This window comes from Setaria viridis, chromosome 3 (genome assembly GCF_005286985.2).
Source record: "Setaria viridis chromosome 3, Setaria_viridis_v4.0, whole genome shotgun sequence".
Lineage (NCBI taxonomy): Eukaryota > Viridiplantae > Streptophyta > Magnoliopsida > Poales > Poaceae > Setaria > Setaria viridis.
Genome location: NC_048265.2, coordinates 7,433,917 through 7,455,324, shown reverse-complemented (window position 1 = coordinate 7,455,324; position 21,408 = coordinate 7,433,917). Strand labels below are relative to the sequence as shown.

The 21,408-nt window shown below is 44.1% G+C and overlaps 3 protein-coding genes across 5 annotated transcripts; all 3 read left to right on the top strand.

Moving 5' to 3' along the window:
- The first annotated feature begins 4,710 nt into the window (after nt 1-4,710).
- On the top strand, nt 4,711-8,727 carry LOC117849533 (uncharacterized). The gene is made up of 4 exons (XM_034731107.2): nt 4,711-5,396; nt 7,183-7,338; nt 7,417-7,819; nt 8,224-8,727. The coding sequence occupies exons 1-3, from the start codon at nt 4,809-4,811 to the stop codon at nt 7,816-7,818; spliced, it is 1,146 nt and encodes a 381-aa protein (XP_034586998.1). The 5' UTR covers nt 4,711-4,808; the 3' UTR covers nt 7,819; nt 8,224-8,727.
- A 1,076-nt stretch (nt 8,728-9,803) lies between these two features.
- LOC117849534 (NAC domain-containing protein 75) lies at nt 9,804-14,711 on the top strand. Of its 3 annotated transcripts, XR_004639041.2 has the most exons (7): nt 9,813-10,033; nt 10,722-10,861; nt 10,986-11,163; nt 11,729-12,273; nt 12,875-13,132; nt 13,270-13,350; nt 14,377-14,434. XR_004639041.2 is itself a non-coding variant. In XM_034731108.2 (6 exons), exons 2-6 carry the CDS (start codon nt 10,727-10,729, stop codon nt 14,470-14,472), a joined length of 1,035 nt encoding a protein of 344 aa, XP_034586999.1. In that variant the 5' UTR covers nt 9,804-10,033; nt 10,722-10,726; the 3' UTR covers nt 14,473-14,711. The 3 variants fall into 3 exon arrangements, 1 of the variants encoding a protein (XP_034586999.1); XM_034731108.2 differs by lacking the exon at nt 12,875-13,132 and having other exon boundaries at nt 9,804-10,033; nt 14,377-14,711; XR_004639042.2 differs by having other exon boundaries at nt 12,875-13,350; nt 14,377-14,540.
- Nucleotides 14,712-16,957: 2,246 nt separating this feature from the next.
- LOC117847974 (stem 28 kDa glycoprotein) lies at nt 16,958-19,820 on the top strand. Its single transcript, XM_034729284.2, has 2 exons — nt 16,958-17,467; nt 19,236-19,820. The coding sequence occupies exons 1-2, from the start codon at nt 17,010-17,012 to the stop codon at nt 19,618-19,620; spliced, it is 843 nt and encodes a 280-aa protein (XP_034585175.1). The 5' UTR covers nt 16,958-17,009; the 3' UTR covers nt 19,621-19,820.
- The last annotated feature ends 1,588 nt before the right edge of the window (nt 19,821-21,408 follow it).

Genomic DNA, 21,408 nt, shown 5'->3' with positions numbered 1-21,408 from the left:
GAGACTCTGCGAAACTACAAAATAATTCCCTCATTGTTTCGACCGGGCAGTGATTTAAAATTAATCACGTGGACAAACCCAAGGAGGAAGCATGGGGGGTGGTGGCCGGTGGCCCCCGCAACGGGAAGATGCGGCGACGGCGACCCCCGGGGGCCCCATTGGTCAATCGCGCAGCCATCAAGCTCGAATTTAATTAATTAACTGGAGGCTGCAAAGCGAAGGGAAAGGGAGGCGCACGCCACCAAAGAAACAGAGCTGCGCCTGCCCGGTCGTCCAATGGCTCCAATTGTCCAATGGCATTCTGCTGTCAACTTGGACCGTACCTAGGGAGAAAAAAGAACAAGTGTGGACTGTATTACTTGCAAGTCTTTTTTATTTTTGTGATATTTTTCTCTTTAGCTCTTCAACTATGAACACTGCTACGGAAGGTTTATCATAGTTGTTTTGGTAATTCCTAAGAGAAAAAAAATTCCTCAAAAAAGTTGTGTTGGTCCTATATGGTACCCATTTTATTATAACTCTGTGCAAAATATACAAGCAGTTATATAACTTTTTTTTATCTCACAGTTGTTAGTACAACTTAAATGAGACCATGTGTGACTAGTTGGTGGATTTACCGTGTAACAATTAAGATTCAGTACTCCTCGCCAAAAACAATTATAATTAAGATTCAGTACACTCAGCTCGCGAGTGGTGTGTGTTTTAGAACCAAGAATGTACACTAATTTAATAAAAAAAAGAAACTGCAGAATTGTATTGTGCTGACACAATTATAGTATTTTAATCTTATGCGGCCATGCGGGTTCTAGAGAATGTTTTTGCATGTTTAGTGATACCTTGGGTAGACGATGAATACAGGAGAACCGAAAGAGGCCAAGAGAAAGGTGGAGCATGTGCCATTTGACCCGAATAAGGATCTTCATGTCTTGATACCTTGGACACTGTGGTTTTCTTCAAACAAAACCAACGAAGAAGAAAACAAGGACCAAGCTTGCTGGAGGTGCCTATGCCGTACATAGTTCTACTAGGAATGAGAATATGCAGATGCTTTGTTCAGTTCTTGGATGTGGTCCACCATAAACATTTGTCCCTTTCAAATAGACAATTTAAGAAACATATTGTTTTTCTACAGAGGAACAGAAATGTACTCCAAATTCGTCGTTTGGATCAGTCGAACCTTTCGTTATATCCATGCAAAACTAGGTGTAACCAATTGCTCCAAGACACTCGTTTGATTGTGGTTAATTATAAGCTATCGAACTCTAAAGAAAGGTTGCCCTAAAAAGCCTCCAAAGAAAGGTTATCAAATGGGGGGAAGGTAAACTTTCACCAATCTATTTCCACTAATTACATGCTAGAGATGAATAGTTTTTTCGACGAAACAACGGGCGAGGCACCCACCTGAACCATATAGATGAACGTACAGGGCCTAGTGGTAGATAAATTATTTACACACTTCACAATGTTTGGAAAAAATATACTCCATCTGTTTCAAATTGTAGGTCATTTTGACTTTTCTAAGTCCATAGATATTATTATTTACAATTTGGAACAAACGGAGTACATGAAGTCGTATTAGCATCCAAAAACGAATTTGCGCCCATTAACACATAAAATGCATGGTTTTGCCTTTTAATTGTACTTTTAGTTTTTTTTACAAACATCTTCTCATCCAATAGTTTGTTTTGGAAGAAATGCCTTAAAGAAATAATAAGAAGGCGAAGACACGCCAGCCAAGACGGACCTCCAAGCAACTGACGAGCACACAGTCTCAAAAGGTCTCTTCACGTCCATTGTTTTTTAGAGCCTCTTCTACGCGACCAAGAAGAATAATTTTGGTCGGCTGTTACATGTTCTCTAGTCTCTACAAACACTGTCCTCCCCTCCAAAATTAAACAATCTAAAAGTATATTTTGCATACTTGGATAAATTTAATTATAAAAAGAGAAAATCTCATTTATTAGATTCTTTCAAAAAAGAATGGTTTTCAGGATTTCCTTTTTGTGACGTGAGCATTTGCGGCGACACGCCGCCGGCGCAAATGAGAATGCAAAGTTCTTGTAAGATTCTTCCACTAGGTGACGGAGTATCTTAGAGGTGGATACTACAACTTTCTTGTTTACACATGCGTTTCTACGATGGATTGTAGCTCACAACAAGCACCGTTGCTTGGATTATGCTAGTGGTCCAACTAATTAAATAGGTTGCACGGTTTCCTCTATTAGAAAATTATTAGGAATAGCCGAGGAAAAGCAAAGCTTGCCTCTTTGTGGTTCTAGGTTAATGGTTGCTCATCGGAAGGCACATAAACGTCAACGATGTTTCCCAGCTTAAAATTGATTGAACCCACTAAGCCAATAGAATAATTGAAAGAGATATGCTAGCAAAGTAAACAGAGATCACTCGTGCTAAAAATATTAGTATGTGAGGAATTTTATTGTTCATTGTAAGGCACATAAACGTCAACGAAAAAAAACATCAGAAATTCAAAACAACATCAGAGCTTATTTTGAAAGTAACTGCAGGAGTTTTGGCAGTAGATTAAGCGAGAGAAAAGATAGTACAAATGGAGAAACCAGAAGCCTACGTCCACTGCAAAAATGTCTTCTTTCGTTCTAGTTTAATCTCGACCCATGAGAGATTTCTTCCTTGGAAAATTCTCCTGTGTTCTCCTGTTCCATAAGAGAAACATGTATATATGCGTCACAGTGCCACTGAAAGCCCTTTGGAGGTGCTTTTGAACTGTTTTCGCCATATCCAAAAAAAAGAGAAAAAATTGTGATGGTTTGATGGCCTATCCGGAAATTGTGACTCTGAACAATTAGCATGCCATTTTTATGCTTTAGTGGAAGGTACCACTTTCACCACCACTACCCATGTGCTTGCCTCTTTGGTTGAAGAATGTCTCTTTACATGTTCCTTCATACTTTAGATTGTCAATATACAACCAAATAATTTGTAAAAATTGCAGCAAGCATATGAAGACACCGGCTTTTTTTAATGGCACAAATTGTCTTGAGGGTGAAATATTCAATCCCCACATGGGAGAGAGGGTAGAAGTCAGAGAAGCCACGTCATTTCCTTCGTTCTTTTTCAGGACCCATTTCGTAAGAACACAAGACTGATTTGTTCACCTATATCGTCTTTTTGCAGGAACCCAATGTGAAGAGGCACCCACCACCACCCTCTGCATCTCCAGGTGTACGGCGATAAGCGTAACCATGTATCACAATTCCTCGTGATACTTTGACCCGAACGAAGGCGACCATCACCCGCCTAGTACAGAATGAAAGAGATGAGAGAGACTTCTAAACCCATGGGACTCTGTTCTGCCTCCGCTGCAGAGAAACGCCGGCGCCTCCCACCAACCGGAACCCGCAGTTTCTTTCTTGACCCCGGGACCAAACAAACAAGCGCCCAGCGAAGACCAGCTTCGCATTCAAGCAGCTGCCATCCGCAAGCTACCGCCGCCGGGCACCGGCCTTCCATGTTGCTTCCTCCTCTGTTTTTGTCGCTGGTGTGCCTCTGTTTCTGCAGCATGACGCAGTCAGAGTCCAGAAACACACAAGCATGGCGACATGGCGTATGCTTCTGTTGCCACAGTTGGTCTAGATGTTCAGTACCCGTGGGCGGGGCGATGCATGGCCGGGGAATCCGGTAGCTATTTTCCAGATGTTGCAAACTTGCCATTGACCTTTTCCCTTTTTGTAAAGATTACTCAAGGGAAAATGGAATCGCACACGCCCAGTGATATTATATAGTATGTAGTGCCCTGTGATCGTCGTCAAGGTCATGACACCAGAATTATCAGCTGCGAATCGGGTGGCAATCTTTCGGAACCTCTGAATTCCTGATGGATTTGCTGGTAAAACATGAGAAAACTGCAATCCGCGGGCACACAACCTGATAAAACTGTCGGTGCTCAAGATTGAAGTCAATAAAGATGGGAAAGCAGATCAGACCAAGGTCAAGTCGTGGATGTTTACAGCTTCATAGAGCCTTCCATCACATTTTCTTTCTACTTTGAATGGACAAAAAATATAACCAAAAGAGGTAATACTTTGCAGATTACTTAGACAGTGATGAGAAAATGTAACCAAAACAAGGTAGTACCGAACACCGGTTTGTGCCTTGCTTGCTTCCTAGCGATGCCATGTTTTTTTTTTCCGTGTTAGGAAAGAAATGGTTTGTTTTTCCCTCCCATACTAGCTGTGTCCTGCACCTTTCGGTGCAACTCATTAACCGCCTCAGGGAGCTCAACAGATTTTGAAGGCTCATGCAAACAAGAAACAAAGCACCGGCAGAACAGAAGAAAGGATAGTTAAGTGAAACCGATGGCATTCAGCATCTTGGAAACAACGGGGATGGTGGAAGACTCAAGACTGGACCTTCAGAAGAAGGAAAGAAAACTGCGAGTACTATTCATGTTTCTGAAGAAAGGGACTAGCTCATCGCTTTCAGTTCTGCTAGCAAATCGGGCAGCAGCACCAGAACCTAAGCGTCCACAGCACATCACTGCAACACAACCAAATAGCAGGCACACATGGCGAGCACCGAGCAGTTCCCCCGGGAGCAGCAGGGAAAGCCAAGGTGGAAGGATAAAGAGCCGACTCGAGCAAGTTCAATAATAGGCTCATATGGGCCCTTAGAGCAAGTTCAATAATAGGCTTATATGGGCCCGATTTCCTACAATTTCACATTTGGCAGGTCCACTCGAGCCGACTCGACTCCTCTCTCCTCTCCTGTCTCCTCCGTTCGTTGTCTACTCGTCTACCACAAACCCCCAAAACCCTACCGCCGCCGCCGCCATGTCCTCGTCGCCGTCTCCGGCGAGCCGCCGCCCGACGGGTCCGCTGGCGCTGGGGTTGGAGTCCTCGGCCAACAAGATCGGCATCGGCGTGGTCTCCCTCTCGGGCGAAATCCTCTCCAACCCTCGCCACACCTACGTGACCCCGCCGGGCCACGGCTTCCTTCCCCGGGAGACCGCGCAGCACCACCTCGTGCACCTCCTCCCGCTCCTCCGCGCCGCGCTAGCCGAGGCCGGTATCGCCCCCTCCGACCTCGCCTGCGTCTGCTACACGAAAGGCCCCGGCATGGGCGGCCCGCTCCAGGTCGCCGCCGCGGCCGCCCGCGCGCTCTCCCTCCTCTGGAGCAAGCCGCTCGTGGCGGTCAACCACTGCGTCGCGCACATCGAGATGGGGCGTGCCGTCACGGGGGCCGTGGACCCCGTCGTGCTCTACGTCTCCGGGGGGAACACGCAGGTCATCGCCTACAGCGAAGGGAGGTACCGGATCTTCGGGGAGACTATCGATATCGCAGTTGGGAACTGCCTCGACCGCTTTGCCAGGGTCCTTGAGCTCTCCAATGACCCCAGCCCTGGGTATAACATTGAGCAGGTAAACTGTTCGATCAAATGATAACTTGATTATCCTATAGCTCCAGCTCAATGTTGTTTCAATTCTAGCTGCACATGCACATAGATGCTGGTTTCTGTGAGTGTTACTCTTATTTGAGACCTTGTCACCATGAACCACTGTATTGCATAGATGTAAATCATGGTATTAAATAGCAGGCTATAGCTCTGCTATAGCGGCGCTATAGCGTTTAGAAAGGGTCTACGCTAAGCTATTGCTATTTGTACAGCTATGGCAGCTACGGCCGCTAAAGCACGCTTTAGCAGCGCTAAACAGCTTAGCGCTACCAGTCATTTAGCGGCGCTACTCGCATTTCTCTACTTGCAGGCAAAAACGTGATGCCCAGCTACTAAAATTTGCAACCCACATAGGTCCAAAACAACTCAAAAGACCCTAAGAAGCATACAGGTCCCTAATTCCCGCTTCTCCCTTCGAAGAACTGCGACAGGCAGCTACTCTCGGCGGGCAGAGCAGCAAAATCAAGACTCCGTAGGTCCGTGCCCTCCGCTGAGAGTACCTAGTGAGCACCTCAACATGTCCCAGTCCTATCTACACAATGCAAGGTTGTCTCACCCCTGACACTCACGACCCTTTCCCTGATCTATACTCTCTCTTCTTTGGAGTTAATTCGATTAAGTAATCGAGTGTGTGGAGTTGCTTCGGTCCAACAATGGCTTGTTCTTGATTTGATTTCATTGGATGGGTGCGGGCGTTATTGTCTCAAGCTCTGCCACAACAGTTCAAATTGCCGGAGTGATGCTAATAAAACAACAGACTCTGCTTGGACGTCTTGTGTTCATCACTTTTCTTAATTACCATGTGTTTTGTGCATGAATTATTTGTATTTTTCATGCTTTTTTAATAAAACCGCTATTTGCTATAGCCCGCTATTTAAAACCATGATGTAAATGCACTGGGTGGCCAATTGGTGTTCAGGAAAATGGTAGAAGTTATAGTGCTGCATGAAGATTTTTAGCATGAACTGGTGGGTATGAATGTGGGGTTGTCAGTTGGGCTTGAGCTGTTTACTGATCCTAGCCACTAGCATTTATTGAACAATTGACCCACGCAATGAAATTCTTAAGCAATTTACTTATGTTGGCCATGCATTTAGTGGCTGGTCTGTTGCCTCTGTCAAATCAGTACTGCTGTTGTATGTGTGGGGAAGATTACTTTTGTATGTTTGGTTAAACCATTGTAGGGTTCATATGGTTATACTTCTGTATTGAACTATATAATATGCTGGGAAGATCCTATGTGCTCCCCCTGATTCCAAATTTAAGTTGTTAGGACAATGACACGGCCTCCATTGTGACAGTTTAACTTACAATTTTTGTAAAAATATACCATTTTGAATAGTGAAAATAAAATATTGTGAAAGTGTTTTCCATTCTGAATCTGGTAGTATTAACCATACATTGCGAATGTATTTGACTTTCCATATATTGATGGGCCAAGTTAAAAAATGTTTGACCTGATAGAAATTTAAAACCTATATTTGGAATTGGAGGGAGTAGTTTTGTGTGACAGAGTGCTTGGGCAATGAAGTTCTCCATGATTTCATTCAGTCTATGTGATCACTTGTGTTTCCTCATTTTCTCATATCACCACTTCAATATTGTATGACCTGTCCCTACTATCTTTTTTCATTCCTTTTGTTTTGAAGACATTTTTTTCATTCAAAACGTTTATGTCTTTGTACAACATGGCACATTCTCTCTTCCTTGTTCAGCTTTCCTGATGTACTGTATTTACTTTCCTTGTTCAGCTTGCAAAGAAGGGAGAAAAGTTCATTGATCTCCCTTATGTTGTAAAGGGTATGGATGTGTCATTTAGTGGCATTTTGAGCTTTATTGAAGCTACAGCAATTGAAAAGCTTAAAAACAATGAGTGCACACCTGCAGACCTGTGCTACTCACTGCAGGTACTCATAAACTCCTTTTTCCTTGTGGATAATAATTGACTATGCATAATTGACACATTGAAGTCATAAACTACCCAGGAAACTCTGTTTGCCATGCTTGTTGAAATTACTGAACGTGCCATGGCACATTGTGATTCAAAGGACGTTCTTATTGTTGGTGGCGTTGGTTGCAATGAGCGTTTACAAGAGATGATGAGGATTATGTGCTCAGAAAGAGGGGGTAGGCTGTTTGCAACTGATGACCGCTATTGTATAGACAATGGGGCAATGATTGCATACACTGGTTTACTGGCGTATGCACATGGTGAGACCACTCCCCTGGAGGAGTCGACATTTACGCAAAGATTCCGGACTGATGAAGTTCGTGCGATTTGGAGGGAGAAGGAGATGCCAGTGATGACCAATATCCACACAGATGCAATGGCTGAAGTATCCAAGGATGAAGCCTCCATGCCAACTCCAATCATTGTAGATTCATGAGGTAAATTGTCTCTTACAGTTACGTCTTCCTGCTAATGTTATCTTTTCACGATAGCTGATTCAATCTAGACTGTTGGAGACAGTCCCTAATATGCCACTGATTGCTTAACAAGTCCAAATGAGGATGATATGCTGGGTGTGAATTGTGATCCCACCTCCAACGAGCTTTTTTAGACTTTGCATGATATAGAACACATGAATTATACTGTTGAAGTTTTAGCGGCATGCAGAGCTATTGTACCCAGTGCAGAAACATGCTGTTAATTAGGGTATTATGTAACTTTTGAACAACTTACTGAACAAAAAACATATTTTTGGGTTCAATACTATGCATTTCCTCATGTATGTGCTTTTGAGCTGTCAGAATCTGACGAAGTAATGGTGGTTGTTTCTTTTCTGTCACAGGTAGTAAATGGCTAAATGCTTAAACAGGAAGGTGTAGGAGCATGCATGCATGAGATGCCTTTGCTTGCTGATTTGGAGAAAACCTCGAGGCTCATGGCAGGCGGCTTGTACTACTGTGCTGCAGTTGAGACTGTCAGTTGCAAAGCATTTACTGCAAGTACTGATCTGCAACCTGGTAAAATGAAGGTGTTGTATGTCACATTCACACGTGCTCAAGTGATCAAACCTCACAAGTCACAAACATTCTGATTAGTTAAAGGCATTTTCATCTTTATGTGACCCTTACGGACCGTTTGTTGTAAACTACTCCCTCCGTTCCAAATTGTATGTCGTTTTAGCTTTTCTAGGTTCATAGATATTATTATGCATCTAGACATACACTATATCTACATGCATAATAATATCTATGCCCCTGGAAAAGCCAAAACGACCTACAATTTGGAACGGAGAGAGTAGTCATTATCAATTATCATGATGAGCCAAGCTAGGGTAACACTTAAGTTACTCACTCGAGTGATGGTTTATTGGTATGCTGTTTTGATTTTAAAGCTACCCCTTTTGGGTGGCCATTAGTTAGTTTGCCAGGGATGTATACAGATTGCGTTACAGAGAAGCTAGATGTCCAGAACGCGTAGTATGTTGATATCTTTTTCTGTTGGGCAGTGACCTTTATACCTTCCATTACGCTATGCAATATGCTGGATGCCTGGATGCGCCTCTAGATGCCTAACTGATTGTGCGTGGCAAGTGGGTCCTGGTCATGGTATGCGTGGTGGCCACGGCCCCCCTGATTCTGTTTTTATGCTGGATATACATGAACCTGGTAATGGATTTGTGATTATTCTGTGAAGTCTGACAGATGGTTTGCTTAGTCTTCATCTTTTGGCCGACGAGGTCGTGTGTTCGTGGCAAATGCTTGCTTCGGTTTGACGTCAAAGTAAATTCTCGTGTCTTGCTTCTTGACAGCACCTAGAACAACTTTTTTATTCGGTCCTAGATGCAAGCCCAGACAACTAGGCGTAAGCAGTTACCTCACGTTTGAACGCAACTAGGGCATATACCTTTTTAGACAAATTCACCAAAAAAAAACACCTAAAATATCAGTATGATTTCGATATTCTCCTTTATAATGTGTTTTCTTTAATTTGAAAGATCTTGTCCCTACTCAGCTGGGGTAAAAACTAACCACACGAGGTAAAACGAGCCTGGCTGTTTTTGCGTATAAATTACGTTTAGCTGACTGCCGCAACTGTTTGTGTGTGTGATTCGTGTGAAATCTTTCGATCGAGACTGGCGCAGTCCATGGCAATACATGACTTGTAGTCTAAACTCGGGGGGAGGAAGGAGGCAGTGTCACGTTTGCTCACGTGCGTCGCGGCCGCCGGCCGGCCCTGGCCCTGCCTTCCAGAGGAAGCTTTTGGTCCGGTGGGATATGCGGTTCCTGCTGCTCGCGCGTGGTGCACCCACTAGCCACGGGTCTTGCTTGCTTGTGTGATGTGTCCCTGCTGATGGGGCCCACCGTACGCGTCGTTCGCCAGCAATGATGATTGATGATGATCCACTGCCGGCCGGGTTCTCCCGCCCCCGCGTTGGCTTGGGAAGCAAGGAAGCGGCGCGGCACAAAACGAGCACGCACGCGAGATCCTTCCCGTCGTCCATACTTCCGTCCCCTCTGATCTTCTGCGCTCCCTTCCGGGTGGGCTCCAGACCTCCAGTGCTGCTGCTTGGGTGCGCGCCTCCGGCCGGCAACCGCGGCGATCCGGGAGCTGCATCGCGACAGCGAGGATATTGATCACCGCCGCCGCATCATGTGAGCTCCTTTCTCAATCTCACCTAGCTCCCTCTGATCTCTCTCCGAGCGGACTATCTCTCTCGTCGTACGCCTCAGCTAGCTTTCCCTTGCTATCGGGCATTGTTGTGGTCGATTTGGGGTTGATCTAGCTAGCTCCTACTGCGTAGCTAGACCACTTTTCAATTTATTAACCCCCCTTTTCCTGGAATCTGCGTGTTCAAAATTGAAATAAGATAGCTAGAAAATGTTCATATATGCACGCATCAAAACCGAATTAAAGGTAGTGAGAGGTTCGTAGGCAGCACTGCATCTAGCTAGCAGTCAATTTTGGACACCATTTCAGATTATCAGATTGTTCAGCAGATGCTAAATTAAAGGCTTTGAACTGTTCAGTTTTCTTTTTGTGTGGAATTACCGTTCAATTAGGTTGAATTTCATAGTAGAGAAGGAAGATATCGGAGGATGATGGCGCCGTACCCTTTACCCCCTTCTCGATCTGATCCGTGTCTCTTATATTAAAGTTGAAGAATTCAAATATACAATCAACAATTTTTGCTTGCACCTACCTAATAATTAAATCTTCCTATTTGATCTTTCCTTCCCCTTTCTTGATCTTTCTGGTGTCAAGTTTCTTCGGACTGTGTTTAGCTTCTAACACCAAATTAAACGAGTAACTGACATATTATCCATGCTTCAACACATGAAGCCAACATGAACAGGGGGCACTCAGGGTCCATGGTCAGCAGCTGCTGCACCTCCGAGCCCACCGAAGAGAAGCACAAGGACCGCCAGACCTCAGCTTCCCGGCGCTGCCCCAGCTGTGGCCACAGCTTCGACAGCAATCCGGTATATATATGCTACATAGGGCACATGAAGCTTTTAACATTCATAATTGGGTGCAGCAACAATATTGATTCTCTTCTGAATTCTCATTTATATGGCCGTTTGCTGATAATCCTGCGATTGCAAGGACATGATTGGGCTTCCGGCCGGTGTCAAGTTCGATCCGTCAGATCAGGAGCTGATAGAGCACCTGGAGTCCTTGGTGAAGGAAGGAGGCTCCAGAGCTCACCCTCTCATAGACGACTTTATACCCACCATAAAAGGAGATGATGGCATTTGCTACACTCATCCAGAGAATCTCCCAGGTGAGAGAGAGATATCACACCCTTGAACCTACAGCCATGTATTCATGCACACAGCAGTACACCATCATGAACGTTTTTTTATCAACTATAACTAGTTTTGGAGTATGATATGTGACATGTTGCTACTGAGTTGTTCTATTCCGCAAACAACTACTATTGACATTAACATTAACCCCTGGATCTGGAATGTGGCATAAGTATAATATCTTATTAATGTGCTCCATCTGCTATCCCTTAATTTTCCAGTTTGCTTTTCCTTCTTCCACATTTGATTGAGTGTGTTCAAAGGCATTCTTCTATTCTTTCCAAATAGCCAGCTAGGTCTCTAGACTTTTGTATTCTAGTACTCCTTCCGCAGACAGCTGATTTCTCTAAACTTGTGACTAAACATGCATGTAGTTATGCTAATCACCAAACCATGCATATTACTTCTTTCTTCTTTGAATTCCGACCGTCACCCAACAGTATATGCGCTTCATATCAAATTAACAGATAGAAGTCATGATTTGTAAATATCGTGACTGCTCAAACTCTCGTGCTTACCTAGCAATTTGATCATCACTAGGTGTGACAAGAGACGGCCTCACCAAGCACTTCTTCCACAGGACATCCAAAGCTTACACCACAGGCACAAGGAAGAGGAGAAAGATCCAGTCAGATCGTGGCCTGCACGGCAGTGAAGATGTCGGCGAGGCGCGGTGGCACAAGACTGGCAAGACGCGTCCAGTGATCGTGGGCGGCCAGCAGAAGGGGTGCAAAAAGATCCTGGTGCTGTACGTTAATTACGGAAAACAAGGCAAGCCGGAAAAGACCAACTGGGTGATGCACCAGTACCACCTCGGCGACCAGGAGGAGAAGGACGGGCAGCTGGTCGTATCCAAGGTCTTCTACCAGACGCAGCTGCGTTCTGGCACAGCAATGGTGGAACAGCGCACGAGGGAAGGTGAAAATGTGGCAGAGGCCTCGGAGGCAATGCAGAATGTGCTCCCTGGCTGTGCTGCTGATGCCACAGCAGCGACGGTCGCCATGGTGCCCCAGCATCAGCAGAAACGGCAGAGGCAGTCTACTGGTGGCCATTGCAGCATTGCTACTTCGAAGATGTCTCATGAGGTAAGTACGCTACCTTCACTCAGTCATTTGATTTTTTTTTTAAAAAAAACTTCACTCAGGAGTTAGGAGTTCTAGGTTCCTAGCATTGAAGAAAAGTGGAAAAAATAATATTGATTGTCCCTGGCTGTATATCAGTATATATGTCAATATCAGACACTAATGTTTGCTAATTAATGCAAGACTAGTCCATTCTCATTCACAGCCAGAATTTTCCATTTATTTCACCATCCACCTCTATGTTTTTTTAGTAAAGTGAAATGTTGATATGTTTGTTACTGATTCAACTATTGCATGGAGAATGATCAGTTAGTTTGGTGTATGACCAGCTTATAGGGAGCTAATTGTCTAATACACCACACAACGAAGCAAATTAAAAGGAGAACAAACAGCATATGTATGAACCATCTATCAATTCAACTCACATCATTTCTCTCAAAATGAAAGCTACCTCTGGGCAAAATTACATCCACCCACTGCAAAAACAAACACTGTACCAAGTATTCAACAACTTTCTAGTGTGTCGTGTACCCTAATTCATTCAAGTAATGAGAGTTTTTCTAGGAAATATAGAATCTTTACCATTCATGGATTGATATTGCAGATTGGTGCAGTAGGCAATCAGGTATCACGTGATCAAGGAGAGAAAAGTGTGACAACCACCACATACCATCACAACAGCATGTCCGATCAGATCTGCATGCAAAACAAGTACCCACCATGCCTTTCCATGTCGGTACACCATCGAACACAGTTTCAACAGCAATATAACCTGAAGTGAAACATACGTACGTCACTCGTCCTGGACAGTAGAAGTAGGTTCTGTTGTCCAGCAATCCTTCATCAAAATGAAAAGAACCAGGTGCTTTTCAGTTTATTTTGAACCCATTTGCTGGAAATACATTGCAACTAGCTAACAGGTTCTGATCAGCATTATATCGTACCTGCACTCTATCTTCTTGTAACTTGGCTTCCATTCCAACTTCAACAATGCAACAGGAGCAGCAGCAGAAAGTTGGCTGCAGATCTGCTGAAATGGAAGAACTGATAATTGACTGCCAATCAGCAAGCACAGAAGCGGTAAGCTTTCTATAATATCTTCGAAACTCTCGAGTGCTTCGGAGTCCTGTACAAACTAGACTTGAGTAACTGTGAGGATACCTTTGTGTACTATTTGCTACTCCCTCCTTTCCAAAACACAAGACCTTTTTTTAGTTTTGCACATATACACTATCTTTGTTGATCAAGTTTATTGAATACCATATTAACATACACAATACCAAATAAATATGCTATCTTGACATATTTCATGGCTGATTTAGTTAAACTAATTTGATGTCATAGATGTTAGTTTATTTTAGAACAGAGGGAGTAATTGTTTTATGCTAGCATCATAAACAGGACTTTAGCATGGCAGCTAGTTTCATCTCATACTGGCTTCAATATATGGGTCATCTTAGATTTACATATGCCTTTTAACAGCATGCATATATATATCTAGACAAAGGACCATCCTTTTACACTTTATACTAGGGCCCAAATGCAGTGGAAATTAATACATGACCAGACTTTCTTTATTTCAAGAGCATGACGACATGGGCAGGAAATCAGGAACCTTTATTCTTGTCGAATCATTGCTTTGTCTCCCTACTTTGCTATCTAAAATGTTCCTTAACATCTTCTGGAAAATAAAGAGTTAGCACTGCTCATAATGCTTATCCTCCTATAAATATTTGTGTTTATGCATATACTAATATTAGTGCTACTATTTTGGTATCTTTCATATTGTCATCGTGTATGTAGCAATGTCAAATTTCCTCCAGCTAATTTACTCTGTTCATTTCCAATTGAACTGAAATATCTTTATTTTTTCATGCTTTCTCTATTCATGCAAAATATCAGTTTCTATCTATACTGAGTTGCCAAGTAGGAAGCTACTATTCATGCATATATAATACCAAAATCTGCAAAACACCTTTTTTTCATAGTCGCGTATCATATATGTGGTTACCATTCAAGTAAAAATTTTCGTGCGTTGAGTTCAGTATTTCACTTTATAAGGCACTTCATTTTAGATGACCTGTTTCGTTTGTGTGTCATGTACAGGGAGCATCAACTCAGTCCAAGGAGGTGCAACGGCCTTATCACCTGTACTGGCCTCCTGATCACAACCAAGATCAACATCAATTACAATGTAGCTAGTAGCACCAAATGAAGCTTATAATTAGTATTCAACAACCGTAGCGGCATCAAACCAAACTTTCCACCTATTTCGTGATCTTGAACAAGTTTTTCTTAGAGCAATTTTTTAAGGCTATGGGTAATATTATAGACATTTCCAATTGTACTAGTATAAGCTGTATAGATATGTTATTGTTTGCGGTAACATCTTGTCATTTATAAGCAAAGGTAATATGGAAGGAACTTAAGTTGACGGGTTATTTTGGTGCAGGAGAAAGAAAGGAACTTCAACTTTGCTAATTTTAGCCCAACAACCATGTGCAGCACATAGTTTTCAGTAATATTCCGTTAGTTGCAGTTAAATTTCCACTCGAAATTGGGGACTCATATATATATGTTGACAATGAAAAATATAACTACACAGTAATTAGTCTGCTATAGCATTTCTGAATAAAAATGTAATATATCACCCATGCTAAACAACTAAACAAGGGACAAGCTCTTAGGATTGCAATTAATTAAGCCTCAAGCTTGAGTGTTCACTGCTTCTCAAATGCAGCTTAATGCATGAATCGTACGTGTAGTCCAAAGAATTCCCTTTTTTGCGAAATATATTCCAAATAATTCCTGGTAGAAACATTTTTCTAAAGTCTTTCCTGGCCCATCCGTACACAGAAGTATGGGTCAGCCAACCCAGCGACTTTTGCAAAAACTCCATTGAAATCCCTCTTTCGGAACAGCATGTTCTCATGTTTTGAGGACTAATCCCATTATTCTGTCTCCTCATCCCCTGGATGTGCAGAATTGCAGATGTCAATCGTTGCCACGGGGACAAGCATGACATTGGAGTCTTTTCCTTTTTGATACATTGGTAGTCGCCGATGCTAGTTGATGAGTCGACAGCTCTTAGGGCGCAACTGGGGCCATAGGCGATGGAAATGGGATGTTTAAGCAGCTCTGTAAACTTTAGTACGTACACCTTATCTCACCATTCAAAACTAAGTTCCGAAGTGGCAGTTGAGGGAATACAGTAGCTAGGTCATAGGCTACTAATCCTCTTCTGCTGTCCTTTTCTCCCGATGATAAGGAGATAATGAACAGACCTTAATTCGACATTTTCTTTCATTGGTGGCATATACTATTTTGTCATGCAAGGTCCAAGATCCGAAATGCATCGCCAAGAAATGCATGGCCATTTATACACAACACAATATGAAAACCATATAGATAGGCAATCAGCCATTACAAGTTTACAACACATCAAAACAAATCGAATTGAAGGAACATAGTTCATCTCAACATCTTCAGCACAAAGGCATAGCTCCATAGTTGCATCTTCAACACAAAGGAGAAATCAGCCATTTGGATCAACAACTTCCGTGACTGTATGTATGAGAAAAAAACAAAGATAGGGGATTGCCGGCTCATCTTGGGGACGGCATCTAGGGTTTGGGTTTTGGAAATTTGGGGACGAATTGGTGGACCCATTATACTTGCTCTTAGCAAAGCCGAAGCATAGCTCGCGTGTAGGTTATTTATATATTTGATCATGAAAGTGGCCTTGTCGCGCGCGCCGTTCATGATTATTCATGCATGTGACAGCACGAGAAGGCTGACACTGTGGTGCGCAAACTAAAGATAAAATCCGTCGACTCGATCGTGTGCCAAATCTGCTAAAGATAATCATCATTGTGTCGAACCGTACCGTCAAAACATCAATGATCAGCAACACTATAGCATAGCATCTCCTTTAATTCGTGGCTAGGTATTCGCGGTTAATCCAGTTTGCATTGTCAGGATCATCGCTATAAAAGAAATCAATGTGTCAGCCAAAAGCTTGCCTTAAGCATTATTATTTCATACATTTTCTAAAGAATTTCTAAATCTTTCGAGTGTAGAACATTATTTGTTTCAAAACGATTTCTGATATTCTAACCATTTATAGAAGTTCTACAAAATTTTTAAATGGTTCCTAGAACAACTATATAAAAATTCTACACAATACATCTGGCTAGATTAATTACAAATGTTCCTAATAATATCTCTGGAACATCTAGCTGGAATATTTGTAATTGTTCTATGTGTAAAAATATTATTTTATTTCAATATTATGAACCATATCTCTGTGCCAACTTCCGGTGTTACATTCTACAAATTATAAATTATATATAAGGTGCTCTCTAGAAAATTTATTAAAGTTCTAGACAATGCATCTAGCTGAAATGACTACAAATATTTGTAAATATAAAATATTATATCTGTAAATATAAAATATTATATTTGTAGACCATGTTCTACTGGGACTGGACCGCTACTAGTAGCTAGTCGCAGCATGCGACGAATAGCACCCCATCAAACCTTCCCTTTTGACAGTTTTCGCACCAAAAAGAAAAACAGTCCACGCGCTTCACGTCTACCCCCTGACGTGCGGGCCCCACAAGTTTATTAGCAACCCGTCAATCAAACACGCCTCTATTAAACCCTACGTGCTCCCACGACGGTCTGCTCATCTCGACGAGCAACGGCATACTACATCACCAGTAGCTAGCTAGCTAGGGATGGCGACGGCCAAGCTCCTCGTCGTCCTCGTGGCTCTCGTGGCCGCCGCCAGCTCCTCCTTCGGCGCATGGGAGCTCAACATCCGCATGCCCACGGCGCGCGCGGTGGAGGACGCCGCTGCCGGCGTGGCGGCGCCGCTGATTCACGCGCTCCGCCCGCTGGTGGGATCCGCCGGTGACCTCGGCCGTCGCGGCGGCGTGCCGTGCGACAGCTGGCGGCTGGCCGTGGAGGCGTACAACAAGCGCGACTGGAAGACGGTGCCGGCGGACTGCGAGGGCTACGTCGGCCACTACATGCTCGGCGGGCACTACCGCCGGGACTCCCGCGTCGTCGTCGACGAGGCCATCGCCTACGCCGAGGGGCTCAAGCTCGCCGGCAACGGCAGGGAGGTGTGGGTGTTCGACATCGACGAGACCTCGCTCTCCAACCTCCCCTACTACGCCAAACACGGCTTCGGGTACGCGTACATATACGAACATACTACGATGATACAACGAACGTACAAAGAACCATCCATCGCTAAAAAACTAACATACTTGGTCATGTACTGCTTGTATATTTTTTTAAAGATAATATAGATATATAGACAGCCGTATACACATATACATACTTACTCCTATAGATACATATATGCATACATATCTTAACATTATGAGAATTTCCAGACCTGCATATTTTGAAATTTACGAAGTTCCTGTAACCGTACGAGTGTATTGCCTACTACTCATCCATCCCAAATTATAAGTCATTCCAAGAATCTTGGAGAGTCAAAGTATCTTAAATTTGACCAAATTTATATGATAATATAATAACATTTATGATGTCATTTAAGTATCATTAGATTCTTCATCAATTATATTTTCATAGTATACCTATTTGATGTCATAAATCTTTATAATTTTCTCTATAATTTTGGTCAAACTTGAGATGCTTTGACTCTCCAAGATTCTTGAAATGACTTATAATTTGGGATGGGGGAGTATTAAAAACTGGATAAATCCTAAAAAAATACCCGGTTAAATCGCACGTATATTTTTTATTTCCCTAGTATGTACATCTACGCTCCAGCGCAGTTAAGCTGGGAGTTGCAAGCACTGAAACTTGACAAACTCAGAACTAACACCAAAGCTAAATGGTGCAAAAGTATTAAGCTCAATTTGTTTACGCAATAATGGAGTATAAATAAACAAATGAGAAAAATGATGAACGGATCTGCATCGTCGTATCGTATCATATCCATCTGACCATCTCTGAAAAGGGAAAGGCAGGCCGTGTTGGGCGATGTCGCATCCTGAGCTTGAGCAAATTAAACATGCCAGATGGGGGACGAGGCAATTCGGAGGTTATCAACCCCGGCGGGCATCTTCCGTTGACAGCGTAGTGGAGAGAGAATGTGAGGAATGGGTTAGTGGTTGTGAGATTAACGAGGGACCATGGAACCGGTGCACCTTTGCCATCTTAGTTTCAAAAAAATTAGTTTGCCTGTCGCCTACATATTCTTGCACGGATTTTTTGAACAAAGTAAATTCAAAATATCGTTAAAAATTAGTTTATTAGGATCCTATACATATTCTTGCACATAGTTTTTGGACAAATTAATTCAAAATATCCATCTACAAACGAAAGTAACTTTTTTTATACATGCCATGCAACATTTTCTCAAAACATGTTTAATTTTTTCCACAAATGTTGCAAGGAGAATTTCAAAATAAATTTACAAGCACGTGAAAATCAAAGAAATACATTCTTGTGTTTGTATGGGACATTAGCAAGCATGAACGGACAGCAAAAAATTAAAAGAAAATTTTCAGATCCTTCAAAAATATCGATTTTCGCCAGATGGGGACGTGGATAAGGTTCCATGACATCGATGCCAGATCGGAATTGAGACGTGTCGGTTGTGTAATTCGTGTTAGAAGATTAGTTAGTTTACTGGTCCACCTGGCCAACTTTAGCTGTTCACCAACAGTGTCGTCATCATCGAGGCTGCGGCGCAGCCTGCTGCTGCTGACCGTATCGATATCGACCATCTCCAAGTCGTCGATCAAGTCACATACGAACTTTTCTAAACGGAAATAATATAATTGGAAGTGTTTGAGTCGTGTATTAGCCAACTATGAGTTGGCTGGTCACTGGATCTGCTACGGTCTAAAACTACGATTAACAATCTGGCATTGCCATTAACCACTGCGTGTTTCTTTTCATCATCATCATCATCCTTGCAGTACTGAGCCGTTCAACGCGACGAGCTTCAACGCGTACGTGCTGGAGGGGAGCGCGCTCGCGCTGCCGGAGACGCAGCGGCTGTTCGACAAGCTCATCTCGCTCGGCATCAAGCCGGTGTTCCTGACGGGCCGGACCGAGAACCAGAGGGCCATCACCGTCGTCAACCTCCGCCGCCAGGGCTACTACGGCTGGATGAAGCTGCTGCTCAAGCCCGTCGGGTTCAAGGGCACCGCCATCGGCTTCAAGTCCGGCGAGCGCCGGAAGCTCCAGGACGCCGGGTACGTCATCGTCGGCAACATCGGCGACCAGTGGAGCGACATCATCGGCGCGCCGGAGGGGGCGCGCACCTTCAAGCTGCCCGACCCCCTCTACTACGTCGGCTAAGAAAGCTAGAGCGCGCTCGCCTCCGACCCATCGGTTGATCGATCATCCAACGGCTCTTTGTCAAGATGTGCTTCTGTGCTTGCGTTGTGATGAACTGCTTTTATTTTTATCACACCCTCATCAGTGTTCATCGATTAATAACTCCATGTAGCTGCTGTTGGTGTTCTGAGTTGAGACTCGAAATAAAACTCATCGACCCATGCCATGAGCCTGCTTGTCTTGTTAGATGCCGAGCTGCTATGCATGAGCATGATATATTACTATTCGTCTTCTCCCACATTTTCAGTATCCATGATGCAGCATGGAGTCGCACTACTTCCTGCAGAATCAAAGCCATATATAAAGGGGCCTTGATGCACTATGTTGCCCTCTTCTTCCATCTCAGGAATTGCAGATTTTATTTCCGGCCAGGCTACGACTAGATCACCAATCAATTGCTCCTTCCATGACAGACATGTGAAGCTTGTTAATTCCAGGAAATCTGATGAGGCAAACAGTGGAAGTTTGAGCAGTTTCAAGGCAAATGATATGTATGTAATATAAAATTTAATCGATTGTTTCCCGAGCTTGGCCCATATATAATTGAGCCCAAAATGGACTGTGCTAAAAGTAAATTGGGCTAAAAAGGCCAAACCTAAGATGAGGGAAAATAGACCGGGTCCAACAAGAATTGGGCATATAAGTTATGACGTTTTTAGCAACATTTTCTTGTTGCCATAGATTTAGTGATGAATCCAAGGTGAGGAACGTTACTGACTATATGGTTACAGGTGCTACATTAGTGGCAAACATTGTTCATCCCTAGCGTCACGAATCGCACCTGTAGAAACTGAAATGCTAGCTTAGGCGATGAGACAAGCTATTTTTCGGACAAGAGATACAGCCTTTGATTTACGGAAAATTAATCACCCGCAGGCAGCACATGAATGTGCCAAACTTGTCTCCTTATACACTGCTGTTCGGGAATCCACCTTTAGTACCTGTCCCAAACCCACTTTAGTACCGGTTGTGCTACATCAGTAGTAAAGGGGGTCATTTAGTACCGGATCAAATAACCAGTACTAAAGGGGTATTAAAATATTAAAAAAAAGAAATCCACCGACCAGAGCCCGGCCGCACCCCGCCGCCATCCACTCGAGTGTTGAAGCCCCGACCGCACAGCACCTAAGCCCCGCATCAGAGAGAGAGAGAGAGAGCCGCCCTTCCGACTCGTCACCGCCGGCCGCCCTTCCTCCTCATCACCGTCGGCCGCTCTTCCTCCTCGTCGGACGACCCACCACCTCGACTCCCCCGCAACCCCCTGTCGGCCCCCTTGCTCGGCCGGCCGCCCTCGCGACGCGCTCCGCTGCCCCTCATGCCGCCGGCTGCCCTCGCCCAGAGGGAGAGGGGTGAGGCCATGCACCTCGTCCTGCTGCGCCGCCACCCCTTAGATCCCGCTGCCCCCGCCACGCCTCCACGCTGCAGGTCCCCGTGCCGTCGCCCGCCACTCCACCTATGCGCTCCACCATTGCCGTATTGTCACCTCACCTTATCCCGCCGCGCTCCTCACCGGCGTCGCAGTGAGGGACGCGCGGAGGGGAGAGGCGAGGGGCAGTCGTGAGGGGAGGGGAGAGGCACGCTTGGAAGAATGGGAGGAAGAGAAGCAAGGCCTCCGTGGGGGGTGAAGGTGAGAGGAGGGCCATTCGGGAGAGAGAGAGAGAGAGAGAGGCGTGCGGATAAGATGGTGAGGAGCGGACGCGTGTGGTGGACTTCAATCCAGTGAAGTCCATTTAGTACCGGGTGCAGGCT